Below are 26,392 nucleotides of genomic sequence, written 5' to 3'. Positions count from 1 at the left end.
ATCTAATAGAGATCAAGAGCAGTGAGAGAAGGTTGTATAGTGTCACCAAATTTATTCAACATTTATAATGAGCGTTTGATTAAATTAATGAAGAAACAGAAGAAGATATTAAAATGAATGGAGAATGGATTAATAACCTTTGCTATGCAGAAGACAATGCTGTTGGCTGATTTAGAAGAAGGTCTGATGAAGCTGGTGGAAATTATATATGAATATGGCAAAGAATATGGTCTAGAGTTGAATGTGGGCAAGACAAGAACAATGCTGGTATGTAAAGATTCTAGGAAAACATGCAAGATTCCTGTGAACTGCAAACTGGTACATCATGACAAATTACTTCTACCCAAGAAGCATCTTACAGAAGATGAAAGATCAGATATTGAAGTTAGCATCATAACAGCAAGAGCAGAAACGACATTCTGGAAGAATAAACATCTGATCAGAAGGGACCACATACCCAGTGAAAAAATATTGGTGATTATTGGAAGTCAGCAAATGCTAGTCAGACATGCCATGAAATTAAATATTTGATTTGTGAGGTGCATTTTGAGAGGTTCAGGGAGCTATGCTTATTTTCAGGCATCAGAAAGGAAAGATGATGGCCAAAGAACAAAAGGAAAGAAAAGATTTTGGATGGATCAAGAGGACTATTCAACCACAAAGAGGTTAGTAGAGGATCACATAGAATGGGCAATCAAGGTTGCAAACTTTCCAGTAAAGGAAACACTGCGTAAGAAAAAAGAACAGAGTTGAATCTGACCCACAAGATACAACAAATCTTATTTCCATTTGGGCCATCAAATATAACCTTATCTTATATCATATTCTAAATAAATAAAAAGAAAAAAAGGGAAAAAAAGGTCAAATCAAACTTGGACAAGCCTTGACCATCCTTTTAAAAAAATCCCCCAAAATAGTGTCAAAGTGGTTTCATACAAAAGGTTTAGTCTCTACTATAATATTAGCACATGATCTGTCTAAAATATATATATGGAAGCCCTACGAAGGTTGAGATGGGAGTTAATCAAAAGAAAAATTTGAAAATTTACAGTAAAATATTAGCTCTCTTAAAAAGACAAGAAAACTTTCATATGGTGTAGTGAAGAATTTCACAGATAATGGTTTATATACTATGGTCAAGGAGCTCTTGAGAAGGAGCAAAATTCTGCTCTCACATCACTCACAGCCTCATTGAAGTCATTGGGACCACAAAGAGTTTCAGGACATAATTTAGCCCAAAGTTTCTTATAAAACATCCAAGGAAAGTTGCCAGTTTGGGCTACCAGTATAAATCAAAATTAGCCAGGTCTCATTGGCTTTTCATTTTTTAAAACAAAATTACTTGGAATAACAACAGTGGAGTTAATAGAATTATCTGCTATAATCAGATTACTTTCTGCTTCCTTGAAAACAAAAAATTCTGCTTCCTTTTCACGTTCATCTTTGATGAATGCTTTCAATTTGCCTCAGCAGTTATTTTTCTGTGACACACCATTATCCAGTCACAAAATATAATCTCATTAAAAATACTGCACATGTAACCATATACCTAAGGTAGTTATCAGCAAGATGCTGCTCTAGAATATAACTACACATCTTATTGTGCACTATTGCTCATACAAGTAGTGCTGTCCAAACTTGTGGATACAAAGGGAAATGTGAAGAGATCAAAAGACTTTTGTGGGAGGGTGGGGAGGAGAGAAGAAGGCACATGATTTTTGTAGCCCAGGCCACCAATGAAAAAGAAACTTAGATCATCCATGACAGGTGTTTGTCTAACATGACTTAAAAATCTCCAATGATGGAGACTCCATAACCTCCCTAGGCAATTTACTCCAGTGCTTTACCACCCTGACAGTTAGGAAGTTTTTCCTAATGTCCAACCTAAACCTCCCTTGCTGCAATTTAAGCCTATTGCTTTTTGTCCTATTGATGGGTTTGTAATTCCCTGGGTTGTCCTTATTTCCCTTTATATAGATGGGCAGTATATTTGCCCTTTTCCAGTCTTCTGGAATCTCTCCTGTCTTCTGTGACTTTTCAAAGATAATTGCAAAAGGCTCAGATATCTCCTCAGTCAGCTCCTTGAGTATTCTAGGATGCATTTCATCAGGCCCTGGTGACTTGAAAACATCTAATTTGTCCAAGTTATTTTTAACTTGTTCTTTCCCTACTTTAGCCTCTTCTGATCCTACCTCATTTTCACTGGTATTCATTATGTTAGATGTCCAATCACCACCAACCTTCTTGGTGAAAACCGAAACAAAAAAGTCATTAAGCACCTCTGTCATTTCCACATTTTCTGTTATTATTCCCCACCACCACCCCATTCAGTAACGAGCCTACCCTGTCCTTGGTCTTCCTCTTGCTTCTAATGTATTTGTAGAATGTTTTCTTGTTACTCTTTATGTCTTTAGCTAGTTTGATCTCATTTTGTGCCTTGGCATTTCTAATTTTGTCTCTACATACTTGTGTTATTTGTTTATATTCATCCTTTGTAATTTGACCTAGTTTCCACTTTTTGTAGGACTCTTTTTTGATTTTTAGATCACTGAAGATCTGGTTAAGCCAGGGTGGTCTCTTGCCATACTTCCTACCTTTCCTATGCAGAGGGATAGTTTGCTCTTGTGTCCTTAATAATGTCTCTCTGAAAAACTGTCAACTGTCTTTTATTGTTTTTCCCCTTAGACTTGCTTCCCATGGGATCTTACCTACCAACTCCCTCAGTTTGCTAAAGTCTGCCTTCTTGAAATCCATTTTCTTTATTTTGCTGTTCTCCCTCCTACCATTCCTTAGAATCATGAACTCTACCATTTCATGATCACTTTCACCCAAGCTGCCTTCCACTTTCAAATTCTCAACCAGTTTCTCCCTATTTGTCAAAATCAAATCTAGAATAGCTTCTCTCCTAGGAACTGTCTCTACCTTCTGAAATAAAAAAATTGTCTGCAATACATTCCAAGTATTTATTCGATAATCTGTGCCCTGCTGTGTTATTTTCCCAACAGATGTTTGGATAGTTGAATTCCCCCATCACCACCAAGACCTGTGATTCGGATAATTTTGTTAGCTGTTTAAAAAAGCCTCATCCACCTCTTCTTCCTGGTTACGGGGTCTGGAGTAGACCCCTACCATGACATCACCCTTGTTATTTTACCTCTTTCATCCTTACCCAGAGACTTTCAGCAAGTCTGTCTCCTATTTCTATCTCAACCTCAGTTCAAGTGTATACATTTTTAATATACAAGGCAACACCTCCTCCCTTTTTTCCTTTCCTGTCCTTCCTGAGCAAGCTGTACCCTTCTATACCAATATTCCAATCATGTGAATTATCCCACCAGGTCTCTCTGATGCCAACTGTTGTACAGTGTTCTCTATATAGAGAGATATAGATATAATCCCTATAAAAACTCTAGTAAAAAAATCCTACGATAATCAGATGAAGACACCATACTCTGTAGTCATTATTTTTACTCTTTTTTCAATTTTAAACAACTTCTTAGCTTTTTAAGAATCTCTGGTCCTAGAGCACCTTGCTTACCAGTAGCCCGAGAAAGCCTATATTTCCTGACCATATTCACTTGATGTCTATCCAAAGACATCACTTGCATGCAACTTCCAAAGGAAGAATGTCACAAGGTTGCAATACTGGAGAAAAGACAAGAATGTAGAATGCAATCTTTGGAATCAGACTTTTTTCCTAAAGTTAATCTCTGTCTGGACTAAGGACACATTTTTTATTCTCTAATTTGAGTAGAAACACAGGTCTCCTGAGCCTCCATAGAGGACCCTCACAGAGATTGTACTTCCAGCTGAAGAGCATTAATTGTGGATAGAGGGACAGAGACTAGGCTCATGTAAAAAAAAATGAAATCTATCTGCAAAGTGTCACTCTGAGTTACTGCATGCCATGATTAAACAACCAATACTTTTCATCTGCTTTTATAATCAATTAAATAAATGCCCAAGGAATTGTCAGTTTCCTTTTTAAGTAACTAACAATGCAGAGTGGTATTTGGCAGTGAAAGTTTCTTCTGAAAGAATAAATTCTTATATTGATAATCTTGAATTATAAATTATAGCTCTCTAATTCTCCCTCTTATAAAAATGAATGCTCTTCACAATCTAGCCTTACATGTCAGATAAAAAGATGAAACTTTTATAATGGAAATGTAATTATAGTACAAGTTTAGCCAGTTGTCATTTCAAAGCAATCCATAATTATGCACAGGTCATAAAAAGTTATATTTTGTCATTTACTTGGCCAAATATGCCAGTTATACATCAGGTCATCTTCTTAAATTGAACACTGTACAACAGTAATGAAGTGAATTACTGAACAGACTTTTTTTTAAAAGGAGATTGCAAATAAAATGGCTCTAGAAATTGTCAAAACAAATAGCAGCTGACAGACAGTTTGATTTTTATTTTCAAAATGCATTAATTTTAATATCCAAAATGCCAATCAAGACTGATTAAATAGTTACTACACTCATTTGCTTTAAATTTATTTTCTCAGTATACAGTAGTGCTAGCAGCTAAAGTCCAATGTAAACATTATTTATCTTCCAGAACACCCTTTCTGGACCAAAAAAATCAATCAAAAATACACCAACCCAAAACACTTCTTGACTATATTAGTTTACAAACTAAAGTGTACTTAACAGTACACCTCTACCCAGCTATAACGCGACCCGATATAACACGGGTTTGCATATAGCATGGTAGCAGTGGTGCTCCGGTGGCGCTTTAAAGGGTCCAGGGCTCTGGCTGATGCAGGGAGCCCCGGTCCCTTTAAATCACCGCTGGAGCCCTGCCGCCACTAGCCCGGGGCTGCGACAGCAGGGCTCGGCCGGCGATTTAAAGGGCTCGGGCTCCCCGCAGCGGCTGGAGCTCGGAGCTCTTTAAATCACTGCCAGTGCCCTGCCGCTGCTACTCCGGGGCTGCGACAGCGGGGCTCACCGGCGATTTAAAGGGCCCGGAGCTCCATCTGCTGCGGGGAGCCCCGGGCCCTTTAAATCACCGCTAATGCCCGGCTGCTGCTGCTGCCCCGGGGCTGCGGCAGCGAGGCTCGGCTGGTGATTTAAAGGGCCTAGGGCTCCCCACAGCCGGAGCCCTGGGCTCTTTAAAATCACTGCTGCAGCCCTGCCACTGCTACCCCAATATAACAGTGTTTCACCTATAACGTGGTAGGGATTTTTGGCTCCCCACGACCACGTTATCTCGGGGTAGAAGTGTATATATATTAATGGCTAAAACTGAAAAATATTCTTTGTTCCTTCCAAGAAATCTAATCCCGCTACAGAGACCCAGTGATAAATATGGGCAGACACTCAGATTTTTTCTCCTGTTCTTAGAACAATAAAAAGGATGCTACAAAGATACTTTGATGTTAGATATGAAAATGTGCCTTAACTCAGATACCAGTAGCTAGTACTATTAATTTGAAAATCTAGGTGTTAAGAATATTTTAGATGAATGGTCATGTTACTCATTCTAAAAGGATCATCTCAGGAACGAGATTACATTGGCTCTGGAATCCACCAGTCCTAAGCCATAGCCTTATTGACAGCCCTATTTCTATTGGTGGATCACATTTTTCTCTTGACACAGTATTCCATATTGTCATTCTGTACCACAGTTTCTTGTGTTCATATTCTATTGCCTTTTTTATACTGACATTTGCATATTGACATGGGGGAGGGATAGCTCAGTGGTTTGAGCATTGGCCTGCTAAACCCAGAGTTGTGAGCTCAATCCTTGAGGGGGCCATTTAGGGATCTGGGGCAAAATCTGTCTGGGGATTGGTCCTGCTTTGAGCAGGGGGTTGGACTAGATGACCTCCTGAGGTCCCTTCCAATCCTGATATTCTCTGATTCTATACTTACACTCTTAATATTCAAGTTTTTCATTTGTCTGTAATCAGCCTAATATAATTATGGGTCAGCTTCCACCTGGACTTCATGCAGATGTGCAATGGTGGGAGAGAGTACATGGAATCTTTCCCCACCCACTTATGTGGCCTACATGAGGGCCAGGCAGAATTTCAGCCCCACAAGGCAGACGCTGGTTCCTCTCTAATCCCTTGGGGGATGGAAATGGGCAGAAAATGGCTCTAACACCCAGGGTCTAACCAGTAGAATTGAGGTCATTAGATATTGGGGAGGGAGCAACCTCTTAAAAGCACCTACTGCATTAGATATTGGGGGGAGCAGCACTGCTGCTCCATGATCACAGACAAGAGGGAGGAAGATTTTTGTCCTCACCTTCGCTCTTTCCAACAGCACCTTCCCAGCACCCAAATAATTTTCTCACACTGGTAATGAAGTGTGGATTTTTACCATAAAGCACAGAACAGCAACAGAAAATAAAAAGTGGATAATTTAGCATTTTTTAATGAGATTTTTTTGTGTGTAAATCAGAACAAATTCTTCTTGCATTCACTATTCATTTGTAAAATAAGCCCCAAGCCCTTGTCCTCCGAGAAGGGAGAGAAAATGCTGCCTAGAAACCGCATAGCCTGCTAGCTGGTGGAATGCTTTCGCTCGTTTCCCTTTTCTGAACCAGAGCAAATTTATCCTCTTTTAAACTATCTGTCTTATCAGCACGGAACTTTCATATATTGCTGACCTTCTGGGACATCAACTTTATGTGATTCATTTCAAACGGATGACCCAAAACCTTAAATAGTTCATTAGGATTGTTTCTTTTTGTTGTTTCAAATTTATTCAATACACAGAATCTATATGGCAGAATGCTAAAGAAACAAGATCTAATATATGCTCAAGTTGCTATGTAATTATTATGTGCCTTGCTTACTTAAGTATTTGATAGGAATTAGGATGTCTTTGCTGTTTTACGGGAGATACTGTATGTTAATAACACTTTTTAAAACAAACGTAAAAAAGTAAATTAAAACAAATTATTTATAAATAATATTATAGCTTTGGACCCAAAGAAAAGCATGCAATCAAGGAAGGGATAACAGATAGCATGCATTTTAATACCCAAGTACAGTAACTCCTCACTTAACATTGTAGTTATGTTCCTGAAAAATGTGACTAAGCGAAACGATGTTAAGCAAATCCAATTTCCCCATAAGAATTAATGTAAATGAGGGGGTTAGGTTCCAGGGAATTTTTTTTCACCAGACAAAAGACTACATAGACACACACACACACAGTATAAAGTTTTAAACAAAAAAATTAATACTGGTACACAGTGATGATGACTGTGGAGCTTGGTTGAGGTGGAGGAGTCAGAGGGTGGGATATTTCCAGGGAATGCCTTACTGCTAAATGATGAACTAGCAATTGGCTGAGCCCTCAAGGGTTAACTCTCACACTCTACTGTACAAGGCAGCAGGAAAGGAAGGAAGGCAGACAGAGATACACTGTGTGTGTGTGTGTGTGTGTGTGTGTGTGAGAGAGAGAGAGAGAGAGATGCACATTTCCCCTTTAAGTCTGAAGAGTGGGGTCAGAAGTACACTGCCTTGTTAATTAGATCAGCAAGCTCAGACTGGATAGGACCACAGCTGCTGCTGCCTGGAAACTCCCTCTGTCGTGCGTCCCCCCTGCTCTATGGAAGATGGTGTAAGCGGGGTGCAGGGGAGGGGGACAGCCTGACATTAACCCCTCTCTTCCTCCCCTTCCACAGCAAGCAGGAGTCTCCAGGAGCAGCTCCAAGGCAGAGGGCAGGAGTAGCACATGGCAGTGGGGGGAGGGACAGCTGAATGCCAGCAATAGCTAGCCTGCTGGGCAGCTGCTGCACAGGGAACTTAGGGGAGCGGGGAGCTGATAGGAGAGCTGTCGGTCCACCCTGGTTCCAACCACCCACCAGCTAGCTCCACTGGGCTGCTCTTCCTGCAAGCACTGGACAAAGCAGGCAGCTGCCAAACGACGTTATAAGGGAGCACTGCACAACTTTAAACGAGCATGTTTCCTAATTGATCAGCAACGTAACAACAAAACAACATTAACCGGGCCAACTTTAAGTGAGGAGTTACTGTATAATGGGGGGCAGCGTTAGTGGCCATATATTTTGCTTTACTATGTACAGGTATTTTGAGGAAATTCACTATACTTTGCCTTATTTAACTTTTCTCAACACTGTGATATGGGCACAAAACTAATGTTAATTCTCATGGCAATAATAATTGGTCCACATTCCATATATGTATAGGTGTGTGTGTGTAGAGAGAGAAAGCATGAGAATAATCAGTGATGTACAGTATAAAAGAAGTGTTCTCATAAATAATATAGTTGGTGCTTTCTTAGCAGCAGCCACCATTTCACCCATGTCAAATTTTTGGAGTGTGGTGGCTTAAGATTCAAATTTTAAAATCCAAACTCACTCCTGCAGGTTTTGGTACCAGGTCAGACCCAAAACTAACAAAGGCCTTTTTTCTGGATCTGATTCAAATGTAGAAAGCTTGAGCAAGAAATTCAAGAGATTTCAGTGCCACCACCCTGCACCCTAGCCATTGCTCTTCTCCAATCTGAGCTCCGAACCACCGCCTAACCCTAATCCAAGTCCAAACATCATCTCTTCAACCCACTTGACAGAAAAATCATCTGGATTTATATTATGTTTCATCGCAAGGAAATAAAGCACTTTTCAAAGCGTACCAATACTGCTCCACTGTGGATGATACTGCCAACTTTGGAGAGTTTTTTTTTCTTTATTTTCTTTCCATTCTATTTATAGATGCTTTTATTTACTAGAGCTAGAGACAGCACTTGTCTATTATAAGTCCCCGAAATCTCATTCTGCCAAAATAAAAACATAGTTCAAGCACTTTGGAGAACTATTATGATTATTGAATGTCTAACATGCTGCTTCAAGTCTCAAAGTAGTACTCTGGACCCAAAGGGAACAGGCAAGCAGCATACAATTATTAAAGCAATTACAAAGATACAATGATTCTTCTCTTAAAAGCCTCCTGTATTATTCATTTTATGGTACACATTTGAGAATGGCATCATTTCACTCCTACCCAGTTTAATTACTTTGTTATTAGTTTATCAGCATCTCTTTTTTAACCCCTTGAGCCAGTTATTAGCATGTCGCTCACTAGTAGTTAACCAACAACTACTACATCTTCAAAGCAGTATCTCCAGACATAAAAAAGCCAATTTGTGGAGCTAGATTTAATAGTGTAATTCATAATTTCAATTTTTCACTCAGCTTCCATTTTATGCATTTCATTTGAGAAAGGAATGCTGCAGGTTACTGGTTAGCTTAATGAAATCACAAATAATAGGGATATATTACAATAGTTTACCAGATAATAAAACACTTCCAGTGAATATTTTATGTGAATGAGTGTTTGTCTTAATGCTTCATAATACCTACCACTGAAATGACAGCAGAAAACATATGATGAATTTACATGTAATTAAAGTTCTGTATTCTCCATGTAACTCTCTGGGTAATAATTCTCCACTAACTCATCTGACACTATGGTGTCTACTCATAGAAGCAGGAAATCAAAATATAAAGAAAAATAGATTAGTTTTAAAGTACTTAGAGTGAGCCTGAAAGGAGTATATATAACTTGGAAAGATAATTATGTTTTATTCACTTAGGAAAGGCATCTTGGACTAGAGGCCCTTGTTAAAGGAAGTCTGTAATGGATTTTATGCCAAAACATTTACTGTCCTAAAATCAATATATTCTAATGAGGAAAATCTTGGAGATCAGAAATACAGAGATACTTTGTGTTGCCTTTTTAGTCCTTTGGGGGGGGGGGGGGGGGGAGAGTGGGATTGTAAAAAAACCCCTAAACATACAAACCAACAAATACACACATAAAAAACAACAAATCAGCCACTATTTAGAATATAGTTTGGAGACAATAGCATATTACTAGGCAGGCCGGGAAGTGTGTTTACCTGCCCCATTCGCAAGTTCGGCTGATCGCAGCTCCCACTGGCCACAGATCGCTGCTCCGGACCAATGGGAGCTACTGGAAGGCCAAACTCAAATCTGCATGTACCCCAGTTCACATGAAACAAACATGTGCACAAATCAAATTTGCTTATTATAATTCATGTTCTGAAAGGGAAATTTGATTCTCAAAATCTGTCCCCATAATCTTAATTTCATCCTAGAAAACTCCTCAATTTTTAAAACAAATGTTCAAGTCCCATAAAAAATGACAATGAGAATGCTGACATCAAAAATGTTTTGTATCTCACTATCCTTCATTTATTCTTCCTTCAGCTGAATAGCAAATAAATAACAATGCTAATATCACTGCTACTTTTCTACAGGATTATTATACAATTGTATTTCTACTATGGCCCTGCTTTGCATCCATTTACAAGCACATCAGCACCACTGATTACCACTTAACAATATAAGAGCCAAACTCTCTATACAACAACATAAATCACTGTATCTCATTTAACAAAAGGACCCACCGACAGCCATCTGAGAAAGCAGCCCTTAGTTAAATCCCATATATTAATTGTACACAACAGTAAACGCAGTTGCTATTATGAAGTCTATTTTTCCACATCATCTACAGACTTATGAATCTGCTACTGACGCCAAAAAATAGCTTGTAATGTGAGCTCAGAAAATAACGGATAAAAGCTAGCATTGATGCAGGTACGATATCATGAAATGAAGGGAGCCCAACAGTGTGCTGTACATCAGGAAAGTCTGCTGTTTTGAAACTGCGCTGTATTCTGCACTAATTATTGCCAGTCACGAACAGGTATGATTTAATGTACCATGACTCCGTAGGTTGGCTTCAAGGTCATCATTCGCAACAGCGAAATAGTTTATACTTATAAGTATTCTGGACTTAGTTTCTGTGTCATGCAGGTTCAAGCTATACAGTGACAACTGTTAGTAAAGTAGTCTGCTGGTTTCAACCCAAGCAAAGTGTTTACAATTTTCTGGCTTCCTTCTGGTACTCACCAGCACATTTTGTCCTTGTTTTGAGAGCTGGGCCTGGGGATCCGGTACCTCCTTCACCCGGTCTTGTAAGCAGCACACTGATTTCATATTCTGTATCAGGATCCAGGTGCCCGATTTTGTAGCTTGTGGAGTCTACTGGCTGTCTGTCATACCAGCTTCCACTTGAAGTGCGATACTCTACCTCCCTCTCAATGATCGGCCCATCCCCATTGATGGAATTAGCATTCAACTGTATCCATAAGTAGGTTGCACCAACTGAAGACAACTGAGGTGGCGCAATGGGAACAGGTGGCTCTATAACAAAAAAAAAATTGTAAACAGTTATTCTACCAATATTTGTTTCTACTTCCAAAACATTCAAACAACAATCTTCACTAAACCACATTTGGAAGTCTGCCTTAAAAATACCAAACAAACATAAATATAAGAGATTATAAACAATGTCAGAGTTATCTATTTATTGTGTAAGGATAAATCACAGCATATAAACACTGTTACTCATAAACACCTGCTAAATGTACTTTTTCACATTATGTTATTGAAAGGTTAACATATAGACTCCATTTATATAAACATTCCAAACAGCTTGAAATTATATTTTACCTATTCACCAAATGTTAACTATATGCATTTCCAGAATCCTTTTCACTTGCAATTTAAAAGGGAGGTGAACCCAAGTTCACATGTTAAGACATCTCTCTCTAGGTGTAACCTGTGACTTGTATTCAAAAGTAATATTTTTAATTTAAATGGATATTTGAGTCCATTTCTGATGGCAGCCATCTTGCTGAATTGTGATATCATTTGTGATGAAAAGGAAATGAGAATATTTATTTTCAAAAAAATTTAGTTTGTGCTTCTCACCATGTAAACTTTCAGACTTCTGAGCTGAGCGGATGAATTGTTCATTCAGGTTCAGTATACTGCACTTTTCTATCTAATATGAGGCAGTGTTGTCAACTTGAGCAAGCCCAGAACTGGGAACTAGGAATTCCTGAGTTCTTGTTCTTATTCTGACTCTACTTTGCATAATGACCTTGGGCAAATCATTTTATCCTAGTTTCCCTAACTGCGAAAGGGAGATACTACCACCTCATATACCAAACAGTTTGTTTTCAAAATACTTTTTAAAAAGTTTGTTACTGTGTACTAGTTATAAGCAGATATATAGCACTTTCCATTTTCAAACTAAGTGCTGTGTATACTCGATCATAAGCCAGTTCATTTATAAGCTGACCCCCCGCCGCAAGATGGATAAGTAAAAATGGAAAAATTTTTATGACCCATTCATAAGCCGACCCTCTAATTCAGGGGTCAGCAAACTTGGGCTCCCGGGCCATCAGGATAAGCCGCTGGTGGGCCGAGATTGTTTGTTTACCTTGAGTGTCCGCAGGCACGGAGGTACACCAAGTAAATAAAGTGTCCCGGCACGCCAGCAGCTTACCTGATGGGCCGGGACAGCAACTGGTGGGGAAATTTTAGGGGGGAGGGAATAACCCCTGTGACCACCCCCCACATGACCCCACCCCTAGCCTGGGGCCCCCACACTCTCCTCATCCCATCCTTTCCCACCTTAGCTAAGGTGGGCCAGGTGAGGATGTCTCTGGCCTGGCCGGAGCTGCTCTAGCGCTGGCAGGCTGGGCGGCGCGGCCACAGCCTGCCTGCCCTGGAGCTGCAGCTGCTTTGGAGGTTGGGGGGAGCGCAGCGTGGCCAGAAGCGAAGAGACTCTGGCCCCGCCTCTTCCCTTCTGGCTCTGCTGGCTGTGCTGCCTCTCCTTGCTCCCTCTGTTGGGGGGAGGAGCTGTGTCCCACCTCTCCCTCTTTCTATATCCGTTCATAAGCCGACCCTCTTCTCTGGTGCTTCCCTTTTTTACTAAAAAAATTCGGCTTATGAAAGAATATATATGGTAACTGCTATAATTTCTGGCTGCCATCTCTCATATGAAAGGTAAATAATGATACATTCATTTTTTCCTACACAAAACACAATCAGTCTGAGTCACCACTAAGTTACTCCACTTTCATGCCAGTGTTACTCCACTGATTTCAACTGGGTTACCAGGGTAAAACTGTTGCAACACAGTGGCTAATCAGGTTCACTGGAATGGAATCATGCCAGTGTAACAGAGGAGAATTTGGCTCAACATACTTAAACCATGAAGAGCAAGCAGGTTTTTGTTTTTTCTTATCTGTGTACAGTACCTAAACAAAGAAGAGTAAATGCGTGTTCTCCCACAACAGTTTCAGTTCTATATGATGTTGTGATGAACATTTGCTAATATGTTAATGTATCACTTAAAAAAAAAAGAGGCTGCGTGCATGTCCCTCTCAAGACTTCTGATTGGCCTCAAAGTGGAACCTTAAGTGAAGGAGGGAAAGGGACAAACAGTAGGTGAGGATGAGGTTGTAAGGAATGGAGTGAAACTAATGATTTCCTGATGATTTAAACTGGTCAAGATCTTGTTTTAACTCTAGGGTTGTTTATACTACAAAATTAGGTCAACTTAAGCTAGATTGACCCACAGCCACCGCAGTAATTAAATTGGATTTTGGTGTCCACACTACCCTCCTTCCGCCGGTAGTGCACATCCTCACCAGGAGCGCTTGCACTGACTGAAGTGGGGTATTCTGGAGCACTGACAGCTGGAGTGTGGGGCACTGTTGCAGGGTTCAATTGCAGAGCAGGGAGCTTACCAGCAGTGAAATTGACATTCTTTTTAGTTTCATGGCTGCTGCTATTTCACATTTTGCCTCCAGCGGACACCAGGCTCACAGCTGGAGCACCCTCACCCTGGGTCTGACAGTCTGAGCCAGAGACAAAATCTGAAATAGCAGCAGCTGTGACACTGACAAGAATGTCAATTTCTCTGCTGATAGGCTCCCTGTTGTGAAATTGAGGCCCATACGGGGCTCACAGCTTGGGCTGTTAACGTTGGGGAATGGGGAGAAAGGGCTGACAGCCAACAAGCGATGTAAGTACTGCAGTGTCTACACAGACACTGCATCGCCCTAACTGCATTGACCTAAGCGCTACGCCGCCCATGGAGGTGGAGTTATTAAGTCAATGTAGTGGGTGACTTACATCGGCAGGATCAGCATTGTAGTGTAGACACAGAGAGTTAGGTTGATGTAAGCTGTCTTATGTCAACCTAACTCTGTAATGTAGATAAGGCCTCGATAACAAACATGGACTTCTCTTACAAAAAGTAGGATAAGTATACTTAATTTATTACTGAAGAACACTTGATGTACACTAAGTATACTAAAAGTCTATTTTCTCCTATGGATGGAGAAGCAAGAGATCTATATTAAATCTTTATTGGAAAATAGACCCAATAAATCTTTAACCCCTATTTTACATGCTATTGCCAGGACTAGATCAGTGCCAATAATAATGACTGCACTTGGATAGTAAATGTCATGCTGAAGTATGACATCACATAACGGGCAGATACAAGATACATTACCTATTTTCGCCTTAATGAGATATTCCCACTGATTCCCAAAGGAAAAACACGGTAAAACTAGACAACAGTCCAAAAGGTCTCCAAAGATGCTTACGAATTATTACTACTTAGTACAGACACACAAATCCAGTTTAAACTATAGTGGTAAGCTACTACATGTAGAGTCCAGCAACATCCTATAAGCTTTTTAATTTTTACCAAGAAAAACTATATTATATGTCAGCATCAATACAGGACAAACTCTAGCTTCAGCTTCTGGGAATTAGAAATTTAGTGTAGTTTTATTGACATTATTGTTTCTGAAATATATTACTATGGCTTCCTGCAGAAACTGTATATCTTTAAATAGTTTTGACTTAATTCAAAATGATTAAGCATCAATTTAAATCATTAGGCTCCTTCTTGAACCAGGACGTGAAATGGAACTTTTATAGAGCATTCTAAGCCATTTATGTAGCCATGCTGAAAGAACAGTTAATTACTTTCGAGTTTCAAATGCTAGTAATGGCTGTTCAACTGCCATCAAAATGCAAACTCAGGAGTAAGGTCATAAAGGTCAGTAGTTACACCAATTCATTTAAAGCCTTACAAGTATTTGAAATAGACATTGTTTTATTGCTTTTTCATCCCCTGGGGTATTTTTTCATTCCCCTATGACCAAAGTACAAAATAGGTTAAATTCAGTTGTGTGGTTCCAGCAAAAGCCTACACATATCACGATTTTACTCTGAAGGTAATCTTCCAGCTAAAGGTTGAACACGTATAAAACGAACCTATCATCATACATATTGCACTTATATTTAATTGACAATTGGCTAAAAAAATAAGGGTCCTGAAGTTAAGTATATACTGTAATAGAAAAAAATTGAAGTAGTAGAGGATACTGAAATGAAAGATAAATGGCTATATTATTTCTGCATATGTTAAAGTATTAAATTTTATATAATGAACTCATAATGACCATTGTTTTACCCAAGTTATTCCTTCATATAGCTTAGCGTTTCCTCCTTTTCACTAGAAGGGGTGTTTTTGTGTATGACGATGAAGAGTTTGGATCAATTGTTCAATTAAGTACCAGACTCTGCATATGTTATAGTTGGGAGCAGCATGGTTTTTTTTTCCCCCCTTGGAGGCAATTTTAGTGGTGGCCATCAAATAGGGTCGCACTAAATATCCTAATTATTTTCTCATCTTTATTTCCCCAGCCTTCTAGATACAGGTGCACTGTATCTTAATTTGAAAATAGTTGGCTTAACCAAAAAGATACATTTTTATTGGATGTAGGAATTATGTATATTTAAGATACACTTTAATTTATTTTGTGGGGTGTGGGGAGTTTGCAGGTAGCAATACCAGGGCAATAAAACTGTTTAAGTTAGAAAAAGTTATTTCTCACTTAACTCTTATGGATGTAGAGTAAACCAAGCTATTCAATACTGCAACCCCCTTTTCAGTTTGGCTTTTAAAACTACGGTAAATATCAATACAGCCCGATAAAGAAAGTTCATTTCTTCGTGGAGCAGATTTAGTGCTTTAACAACTCTGGACCAAACACTCTCCTGTTACAGCACCAGAAGTTAATGTCCATTGATGGCAGAACAATGGAAAGCTTTAAATAGATGCTATCATGGTGGCCAACACCAATGGACCAATTAAAATGAGAACAAAAACAGTACACCCAAAATGAAAAATAGCTTTTTGCTTATGCTAAAGGAGTTACATGCAACAAAGTAAAATATTAAATACATGTACAAATATGGACTTGTATGTATATCTATATATCTATCTACACATACATACAGAGAGAGAGAGAGAGCAATCCCAATATTTAGGCTGCCTTACACTTTAATTATAAAATTCTTCTGAACATTTTTGGAAGAGCTCTAGCACTTCCCTGGTTTTCCATAAGGACTTGAAATTTGGAAGGGAGAATAGCCTTGGAATCAGACAGTTGCCTTTTCTGTCCTCATGAAAATTTGTTCAGTTTTAAATGAGTTACACACTGTCAAAAACAGATATGTCCTGTCTGTTGATTACTTAGTAGAGCTTGTTTCAGGACTGCAAGATATCTGACTTCATAGCAGTCACGCTTTTGTGTTAAGAGAAGCTGTTATGGAATCTTGCACATTCTGGGCTTAAGTAGGCTTTAAAAAAAAGTAATTAGCAACTGGCTGAAAATGCTCAAAGATTTGGAATTTCAGAGTTAGTTCCATCAAGATGATTCAGCAGGTACAGACCAGGTGAGGTGGTCAAAGCTACATGACAGATATATTCTCACTGAGCCCTGCAATTTTTCATCTTGATCACAGGATCGTAGAAACATAGGCTGGAAAGGACCACAAGAGGTAATCTAGTCCAGCCCCCTGGACTGAAGCAGGATTAAGTATACCTAGACGATCCCTGAGAGATGTTTGTCTAATCTGTTCTTAAAAACCTCCAATGATGGGAATTCTACAACCTCCCTGGGTATCCTGTTCCAGTGCTTAACTATTCTTATAGTTAAGGAAAAGCTTTCTAATTTCTAACCTAAATCTCCCTTGCTGCAAACTAAGCTGATTACTTCTTGTCCTACCCTCAGCAGACATGGATAACAATTGATCACCATCCTTGTTATAACAATCTTTTACATATTTGAAGTTATGTCCCCCTCAGCCTTCTCTTCTTGAGACGAAACATGCTTAATTCTTTCAACCTTTTCTCACAGGTCATGTTTCCCAAACCTCTTATCATTTTTATTGCTCTCCTTTGGACTCTCTCCAATTTCTCCACATCTTTCTTAAAGTGTGTGGCCCATCACTAGACACAGTACTTCAGCTGAGGTCTCACCAAATGTCAAGTCCCTCTCTGAAACATGGAGGTGCTACAGCTTTTCAAAGAAAAAGGTCACCAGAATTTTTTTAACATGGGCAAAACAATGTATTTTTCCCTGGCCTCACTCTCAAAAATTATTCATCTGTGGTGTTTTAAATTTTCCAGAAAAATACAGCTCAAAGTGTCATGGCTGGTTTGTGGGCAGCCAGACCTAATAGTCATAGCCAGAATGCGCAGTCACGAGACAGGAGTCAAGAGCTGGCTCTGTCAGAATACTGGGAGGTCAGAAGCAGATGACAAACTGGAGATCAGAGCCATGAGGCAAGAATGAGAATGAGGCCAGGTCAAGTCTACCACAGGTGTTGGGGGTGCTGCAGCATCCCTGGCTTGAAGTGGTTTCCATTGAAGTGGTTTGGTTCAATGGCTCTCATCAGCACCTCCACTATACAAATTGTTCCAGTGTCCCCGGTCTACCAAATGGTGAGAGGCAGGAGACAAACTGGAGGTTGGGATGCCAAGAGTGAAGCTATGTCGAGATACCAGGAAATCAAGCCAGGGAAGCAGGAATGGGTAGCAGGAGCAGGAAGCAAAAGGCACCCAGTCCAGAGCAGAGTGGAACCCAGTTGTTTGATCAGCTTCCTGTTCCTGTTGGTGGTTTAAATAGGGTCAGTGGCCAGTCAGCTGCTCTGGGACTGCACCAATAGAACCTTGGGGCAGAGTTATCATCAAGCTATAGGCTGCCAGTTGGAGGACTGGAGCATAGGTCCAGGTTCGAGACCCAGGGGTCATTACATCACCCTCTCCTCTAGGACATGGATCTGGGTTTCTCAGGGTAGCTCTCGTGGAAGGCCCAAACCAGAAGCGTGAACGTGAACATTTTCATCTGGCTCCCAAGCATTCCTGTGGGCCGTAATCTTCCTAGTCAGTCAGGTACCATAATTTTCCTTGCTTGATCTTACAGTCAAGGACTTTGTGAACAATGTATTCCTCTTGACCTGTATTTGTAACAGTGGGGGGGGTGGTTGGGCTATATGGGGAAATGTGTTCTCAGTGTACGCTTTAGAAGTGAGACAGGGAATATGGGGTGGACTCTATGGGATTGAGAGGAGCTCTAAAGTGACCATGTTGTTTTGTAGCCAAATCTGGACAGTCCAAGGAACTAGCAATCTAGTTTCCGAGACTGTTTGACTACAGAGGTGTTCTGTTGAAAGTATGTTGAAAGCCATACTTTTTGCCCTATGAAGTAGGAGATGGAGACCTGTTGTACATGCACTTTTTGTATTCCCCCTTGACCTTGTCAAGGTGTCCCTTCACATTCTCTTGGATGTGATGGATGTGTTGTACTAGGTCTGAGGCAGATGCGCTGGGGGGAGGATGTGGGTAGTCGTGGGTGAAATCGGGGGTGGTACCCATAGTTGATAAAGAAAGGGCTGTGGCCTGCAGATACATGGTCCACATTATTGTACGAGAACTCTGCATAGAGTAATGGTGAAGACTAGTCATCCTGGTGACAACTGATGTAGCATCGTAAGTATTCGAGGATCTCATTGATTCTTTCCATTTAGCTGGTCAATTGAGGATGGTAGGCAGAGGACAGGTGTGTTTGGCGTGTTTCAAAAAATCTGAAATGAGCCTCCAGTAGAAATTTGCAAAGCCTAAAAACTGTTGTAGGTCACACATATTGTGGGGGCATGCCCTCTTGCAGACAGGTTGAACTTTGCATGGATCTATCTTGATTCTTTCTGGGGACAGGATGAAACCCAGGAACTCAGTTGAGGTCTGATCAAATACATACTTCTTAAATTTAGCGTAGAGACTATGTTGTTATAGTCTCTCCAAAACTGTGTGGACGTGAGTGGCATTTTGGTCCAGACAGATAATATATTGATCTTCTCAGACTAAGTATACCACCATGAACTGGTCCAGTACGTCTCATAGCACATCTTTCATTAAGTGTTGGATCCTTTCTGGGGCATTAGTCAGTCCAAATTGCATCAATATATATTCAGCATGGCCATAAGGCTCCAAGAGGTTGTCCCTTTCAGACACAGAAGTAATTCTAAGCTCCCCAGAGATCCAGTTTTGTGAATATGTGAGCAGCCCCCACACGGCCCAAAAACTCTGGAATCAAGAGTAGCAGGTAATGGTTCTAGATTGTTGATTTCTGAGCATAAATCAGATAACAGAGGCAGAGGCTGACATCCCTCTTTGTAGTTAATAAACTGGTATGGAAATTTTTAGCTCAAAATTTTAACATTCAGCAAAGTTATAAGCAACTGAAGACAGGATCTTATACTGGAAAGTGTCAGGCAGTGCTACCAGCTCTACTTATATGGGAGACAGGTATAGAGAAAAACAGGCACAGGCAGGCAAGCAAATAAAGAGAAAATAAACACTTAAATATACTTAAGCATTCTCTATTTCACAACTGTTGACACCCTTGATGACAAGTCTTTAATAATTTCTTAAATCTTGCCCTCAATTTTGGAACACACTCTTTCTTCTAAAGGTCCAAAACACATTGAATTCTATTCAAGGTGCTAAATCTTTCATTTGACAAGATGCAGAAATAAGAGCCACAGACGGTACAGATGGCTGCCCTTACTTAAAAACCTAACAAACCTCCTTCTAACCAGTCTGACACCTAGGTTTACCTTGTTTGAACTCAATAAGCAGTTCTTATTCTAATAATCTGATGTCCTTCTCAGAAAGGTTCATTCTGTTCTCCTAAATTTAATCTATGTTGGATCTGACCACTATTAGAAAAGTTCAACCCATGGACCATATATAGAAGACTAATTTGCTTTACCAAATACATTTAATCAATTCCACCCCACTCTTTTCCTTTTTGTTCAGTGTTTGATTACTTTTATGTCACCTATTAGAAAAGAGCTGCTGTTTTTTCCAATAAGCAGGTGATCTGACAAGACCAATTTCATGGCTCACATTAGACAGAGATAAAGTGACATTTCAATCCAATTCCCTGACAAACAGATGAGGATATTGTGTAGTCTGAACACACAGAATGACAAGTCACTGACTCAGTTCAGTCTTTTCCATCAGAATAAACAGTTAGGTAAATTGAAAAGTTTCCTTTTAGGATTTATTTAAATGAAGCAGTCATTACTTTTATTCACTTTCATGTAAAAGACAGAAGATGTATAAACAACAGTCTTTGTCTTTTCTTCTTGATGTGTGGAGACCTAATACATTATTTAATGGCAAACTTTTTGTTCACTAACCAGGCAATATTCATATTTACCATAATAATAATGTACAACAATAACATACCATTGGGGGTTAACTGACAGTTCTTTAATGGCTTCCCCCCCTCCCATATACTAAAGGATATGTTACACCCATCCCTGCTCAGATACACAAGTTTAGGATAAGGATAAAATGAGCTTTCCTATCCCTGCACATGAGCCAGGCACAATTAGGGTTGCCAATCCACCCGGTTTCACCGGGAGTTTCCCAGAATCAGGCCCTATTTCCCAGAGGCTACTGAAGCCAAACTGGGAGATTTTAGGCACTGAAAGTCTGGTGGCGCAGCGGGACTAAAGCAGGCTCCCTGTTTGCCCTGGCCCTGTGCCGCTCTCAAAAGTGGCTGGCATGTCCCTGAAGCCCCTGGGGGGGGAGTGCGGCAGGCATCTCCATGCATTGCCCCCACCCCCAGAGCCAACTCAGCAGCTCCCATTGGCTGCTAGGAACTGCGGCCAATGGGAGCTGGGTGGCACTTGTGGGCTCAGGCAGCACACAGAGTCCCTGGTGACAGTGAGTGAGGGTGGGAGAGAGCGAGCGATGGAGGAAGAGGGGATGGAGTGAGCAGGGTGGGGCCTGGGAGAAGGGGCAGGGCAAGAGTGTTTGGATTTGTGTGATTAGACAGTTAGCAACCCTAGGCACAATCCCAGTTCTTGTGCTCCCTAGACTGGCTCCACAGCCCAAAGGAGTTAGCAGTCTTTCCATTAACTCGCCCACTCTTGGGACACTAGAGCCTGGTTGGTGCCTTCCTGCCACATGGCCTGGGGAAAAAAACTGCGTAGAGGAGCCAGCCAGATGGTAGAGGCAGAAACAGCCAAAACAGGGACCCTTGGACACTCAAGAGAGCTTTCTACAATTTTGCCTGGATTTTTTCTGCCCTGTGCCTGACTGGCTGTTTGCATCAACCCTCACCCTCCTTCTCCCTCACAATCTATTCACCTAAGTGTCACTCCATACATGCTCCTCTTATCCTCTTCTCCCTTGCCCTGTCCCCCTTCCCACCTTCCCTTTTCTTCCTGATCACTTCCTCCTCCTCCTCATTCCCCCTTCGCTGAGCTTCTGTGGTATTGTATTCTCAGGACTTCCTCTTACCTTATTGACCCAGCTTTCAGCATTTCCTTCAGGGCTCATTCTCCAGCCTCTCCTTCTCTTTGCTGGAGTCCTACATATTTACATTCACATCCTCGTCTTCCTCTATTCACTCATTCAATCCCACATGTCTATGCCGACTCCCATCTCTTCTGCTGTATTCTTTCCTTTTCTCCATCTGTCCATTCTAATTACCTAGATGCATTTTATACCATACCTACCACCACAATATCTTACAAGTGCCCTGTTTATCCACTGGCTAAACTACAGCAGCCTCCTATAGAGCTGTGCGTATTTTTTTCATAACTAGCGGTCCACCCCATATTCCATGTCTCACTTCTAATTCCCTTACCCTGCTACTCCCTGTTCTATCACCTTCTTTCACACCAACCTAGGGTGGCCAGGTGACAAGAATAAAATATGGGGACACCGTCGCCGAAGCAAAAAAAAAAAAAAAAGCCAGAGCGCCACTGAAGCCAAATATCAGGACAAATGGCGTCCCCAACCACACATCCATCGGGACACGGGACAGACAGCTGAATATCGGGAAAGTCCCGATTTTATCGAGACGTCTGGTCACCCTACACCAACCACAACACTGGGGCCATACAGCTTATGGGAGTTATGATACTGGCTCAAAAAGAAGAGAAAGATGGGCCCTCTCTAGCTTAGAGGATGCTATTTTTTAAAAAAATCTGCTATTGTGGTGAGGGCTCCTTTACCCCCACCAGTTTCCAGGGAAAGTGCATCCTGATCCTAACTGCTAGGGGGTTTGGTGTGGGGACACTCTCTATTTCCCCATTCACCCACCAAATAAAATTTTAGTTTCTTTGGAGGCGAAAGGAAAGAAAGACGATAAGTCAGTCTTCAGTCCCAGGCCCTCTTCTTGTCTGATAGGTATGGAGCTGTCAGCCAGAGAGATGTAACACATTTAGATGGCGTGGAGCTTTATAAACATATCAGTTAATGGCATATCAGTCATACAAGAACTGACCCTGCCCCATTTTAGCTGTTGGGTTCCTGTTCACTATCTATAGCATTTGGCCTTATCTGTGACTACTCCCTTTAGAAAGTGGGAATCATGAACAGATTAGGTGGCCATTGTTATGGTTAAGTACTCTTCAGACTCAGGATCAACCTCCATGTTAGAGTACCCTGCAGAGCTTCCAAGAGCCAGCTGCTATAGAATCTGTATTTCTCTGAAAAGATCTCAAATATATTCTCTCAAAACCTGATATAAAAAGAAGTAAGCAAATAGAATGCAATATAGTTGTATTAGCACTGTTTTCTATGATGCAATTGGTCATCTTCATATACGTTCATTTCACATTTTGAACTTTTCCTACTGTTTTAAAACCTCCCATATGCTGAATATTTATATTTTAAGAGTTTCCCTTTATTTTCTCATAGCTCACACTAAATACATTTTTAGGATGCAGCCTCCACATAGGAGATAGGTTGCAAGGAACATTCATTCCATTTCAGAAGAATCATCTAAATATATTTAAAAATATAGTAGAATTTAAGCAGTAGTAGAATTTAATAAATAACCCTCTAGTGTGGCATCTCCCACCAGTCTTTAAGAGCAGGACACGATCTTGAGATTTACGTAAAAATGGCCTGAGTCACAGGTCTTTTTTACTGAGTCTCATTGGCTTTAATGGGCTATGGGTGACATACTTAACAATTGCATGCTCTTATTCCATACACCAAATATGTACATATCATATTCTGAAATACCTTTGACTATCAGTTCTGCATAGCTTGATACTCCAGCTCCTCCTTCTGTGCGAATCATGCAGCGGTAATTGCCAGCATCTCGCTTTGTAGCATTCACCACATTAAAAAGAGCTACGAATCGACGATCATTAGACACCTTTATGTCCTTCAAAGGTGCATCCCTTACATAAATGCCCTAGAGTAAGAAACAAAAGTACAAATATTGTTTTAAAATAAAAACATATTGAAAAACAACTTTATTTCTCCAACTCTCTCAAAAGAGGGGGACCTGGAGTTTCTGAGAGCTGAACCCTTTCTTATTCTGAATTTCCACAGGATTGAAAGGAAACATCATTCCCCTAGTGGGAGAATTCACAGAAAACCCTGAGAGGAATCTGTGATGTTGCACCCCATAATGCTTATGGAAATATGCTTATGAGTGTAAATATGACATAACTGGAATATGTTTTATGCTACATATGCCATGTAACATATATTTGCAAAGGTTATGATCTACTGAATACATTCATCCTATTTGTATGCATGTATCATTTTTATATCTGAAGTTATAAGTGTTGGCTCTATGCTTGTATTTAAAGTGTTTGCTGTAGGAAGCACATAAGACAGATTTGGTCAACACAGTGTGAAGGGATTGGGTTATTCAAGTAATTGGGAGTACTTAACTAGCAATGGACTTTGGAGATGCCAATCCACATCTGAGCTTTCCTGGGAACATTCAAACTAACATGTAAACAATGGTGTTGGCCTGCAAAAAGCTGAATCATTCGGAGACATGTGACTTTCCCAGGTGGCTAGAGACCCCATCTTGTGGCTGTGAGGTGGGAGAAGAGAAAGATTATATAAGCCCCTAGAAACCCCTCCATTTTGTCTTCAGCTGGCTCAAGACATAGGCTCTCCACCCCAAAGAGATGCCTGAAAGAAACTGGAACAAAGGACAGTAACTATGGGGGTGTGAGTGATTGCTGGACCCAGACTACGAAAGAGTCTAGTCTGTCAAAGAAGTTTATTGGAACATCTCGGAGGATGAGATTTACCTGCATTTAGTTTCCTACTGTATTAGGCTTAGACTTGCATGTTTTATTTTATTTTGTTTGGCAATTTACTTTGTTCTGTCTGTTATTACTTGGAACCACTTAAATCCTACTTTTTATATTTAATAAACTCACTTTTTACTTATTAATTAACCCAGAGCAAGCATTAATACCTGGGAGAACAAACAGCTGTGCATCTCTCTCTATCAGTGTTATAGAGGGCGAACAATTTATGAGTTTACCCTGTATAAGCTTTATACAGAGTAAAATGGATTTATCTGGGGTTGGATCCCATTGGGAACTGGGTACCTGGGTGTTAGAGACAGGAGCACTTCTTAAGCTGTTTTCAGTTAAGCCTGCAACTTTTGGGGGATGTGGTTCAGACCTGGGTCTGTGTTTGTAGCAGGCTAGCGTCTCTGGCACAACCAGGCAAGGTACTGAAGTCCCAAGTTGCCAGGGAGAACAGGCTTAGGGGCAGTCTGAGCACATCAGGTGGCAGTCGCAAGGGGGTTTCTGTGACCCAACCAGTCACGGAATCTTGTAGCGTTTCAGGCCCTTGGTGCCATTTTTTCTGCAGAGGGGAATGCAACGGCCTATTCCATTTAACTGTATTTGTTGTTTTTGTTACGTTCCTGTGACTTTATTTAAGAACACAGAGCAGGCTACAAAACTGTATGACCCTGCCCTATGAACTATCTAAGAAAGCTAGCCCTTTCTGTTTTCTATCCTAGGAATTTGTAGTTTGTGTTGCAAAATTTAAGACCCATTAAGGAAATGCTGAGCTCAGTTTGTTAGTTATTGTGTTTAGTTGTCAACATATTGAAAGTAACCTTAAAATACTGTTAATAGCCATTGAAAGCTGCAAATAATGGTCACATTAAATTGGCTATTGTACATAATTCATGAAGCCAGAGTCAATGTTAATCACAGTATTAACGCCAACGTAGCAGGATATTACACAGTAAATAACGATTTGCATTATTTTAACAAGTACAGTAATATAATGTCATTTCTCTTTTAAATGTAAATTTGTGGTGACAGCATTGTAATTTAAAATTTTAAAACTATGTAAGATTCCCGAAGTGGAAAACAGTATGAGAGCCATTGTTTTAAAATTATTCAGCCCTGTATCCGAGCACGACTTGAAACAATTACCATCTCCTTAAAATTCCTAGAAATCTTTTCCCTTGCCAGAGTGACATCACAATTACTGTAAGCAAAGCTCAGAAAGAACCATTTCAAGCTAAACCACTATTTTCATTCTCTTTGCTTACGGTACTTGTGATGTCATTCTGGCAGAAAGACTAGGAAGTTAGCAGATAAGATTAATTAGGAATTTAAGGAATTAATAATGTTTAAGTGCAGTACTAATTTCAGTTTTAACACAACAGTCATTTAGGCCTAATTATCAGAGTTGCTGAGCAATCACAGTTGCCACTGATTTCAATTAGAGTTCTGTGTACCCAGCACCTACATCTTTTTCCTTTTTAACCTACTAACAAATGTGAAAAATATAATTTAGACACAAGACAGACAGACACAAAAAACTGTGCTGGAAGACTCATCTTGTGGACTGCTTTGGGACGCTTTAAGAGTAGGCTAGCGTTGTGAGTAAAGCAGATAACAGGCTTAGACTCAAGTTCCTGACCAGCTTGAAGTTTACAGGATTGTCTCAATTACAACAGAACTGCAGAACTATTGAAGTATACTGAAAATTATTTCTAGCTAACATGATGTTTCTTCATGGCATGAGGTGAACAGTTTGTTTTGCAGGCGAAACAGCAAAAAGATGGCAATTTTAGCCTCTGGGAAGAGAAAACTCATTTTACTTACTCGCTGACTTTAGATGCCAGGAGTAGAGAAGAAACAGATGGTTAGATTACCCTGTCCTCGCAACAGTGAAGGAGGTGGGAGGGTCCATAAGAAGCTCCCAACCACTGGCCTTTTGCCCTCATGGAGGATCAAGTCACATTCATATTCCCTGCACTTGGTAGAGCTCAGGTCCTGATCCCTCCTATGGCAAGGGCACAAGGCACTCCAAAGGGAGGTCAGGAGAGATGGGGTTATG

The 26,392-nt window shown here is 40.4% G+C and overlaps 1 protein-coding gene and 1 long non-coding RNA gene across 10 annotated transcripts in view; one reads left to right on the top strand and one right to left on the bottom strand.

Annotated features, from left to right (window-relative positions):
- Positions 1–26,392, bottom strand: part of PTPRM (protein tyrosine phosphatase receptor type M) — a 726,112-nt gene that overhangs the window by 382,000 nt on the left and 317,720 nt on the right. For all 9 annotated transcript variants that reach the window (XM_045005637.1, XM_045005638.1, XM_045005641.1 and 6 more), the window contains exons 6-7: positions 23,294–23,468; positions 10,927–11,220 (exon numbers count right to left, since the gene is read on the bottom strand). In XM_045005637.1, the coding sequence (XP_044861572.1) occupies positions 10,927–11,220; positions 23,294–23,468 (469 nt within the window). The remainder of the gene's footprint in view (positions 1–10,926; positions 11,221–23,293; positions 23,469–26,392) is intronic.
- LOC123363973 overlaps positions 14,839–26,392 on the top strand; it is a 55,905-nt gene continuing 44,351 nt past the window's right edge. Inside the window, exons 1-2 of the long non-coding RNA XR_006576957.1 lie at positions 14,839–14,947; positions 18,013–18,133. This is a non-coding gene — a long non-coding RNA (uncharacterized LOC123363973). The remainder of the gene's footprint in view (positions 14,948–18,012; positions 18,134–26,392) is intronic.

Source organism: Mauremys mutica, chromosome 2 (genome assembly GCF_020497125.1).
Source record: "Mauremys mutica isolate MM-2020 ecotype Southern chromosome 2, ASM2049712v1, whole genome shotgun sequence".
Taxonomy (NCBI): Eukaryota; Metazoa; Chordata; order Testudines; family Geoemydidae; genus Mauremys; species Mauremys mutica.
Note: the sequence above shows the minus strand (reverse complement) of the source record. Positions and strands in the feature narration are given on the sequence as shown.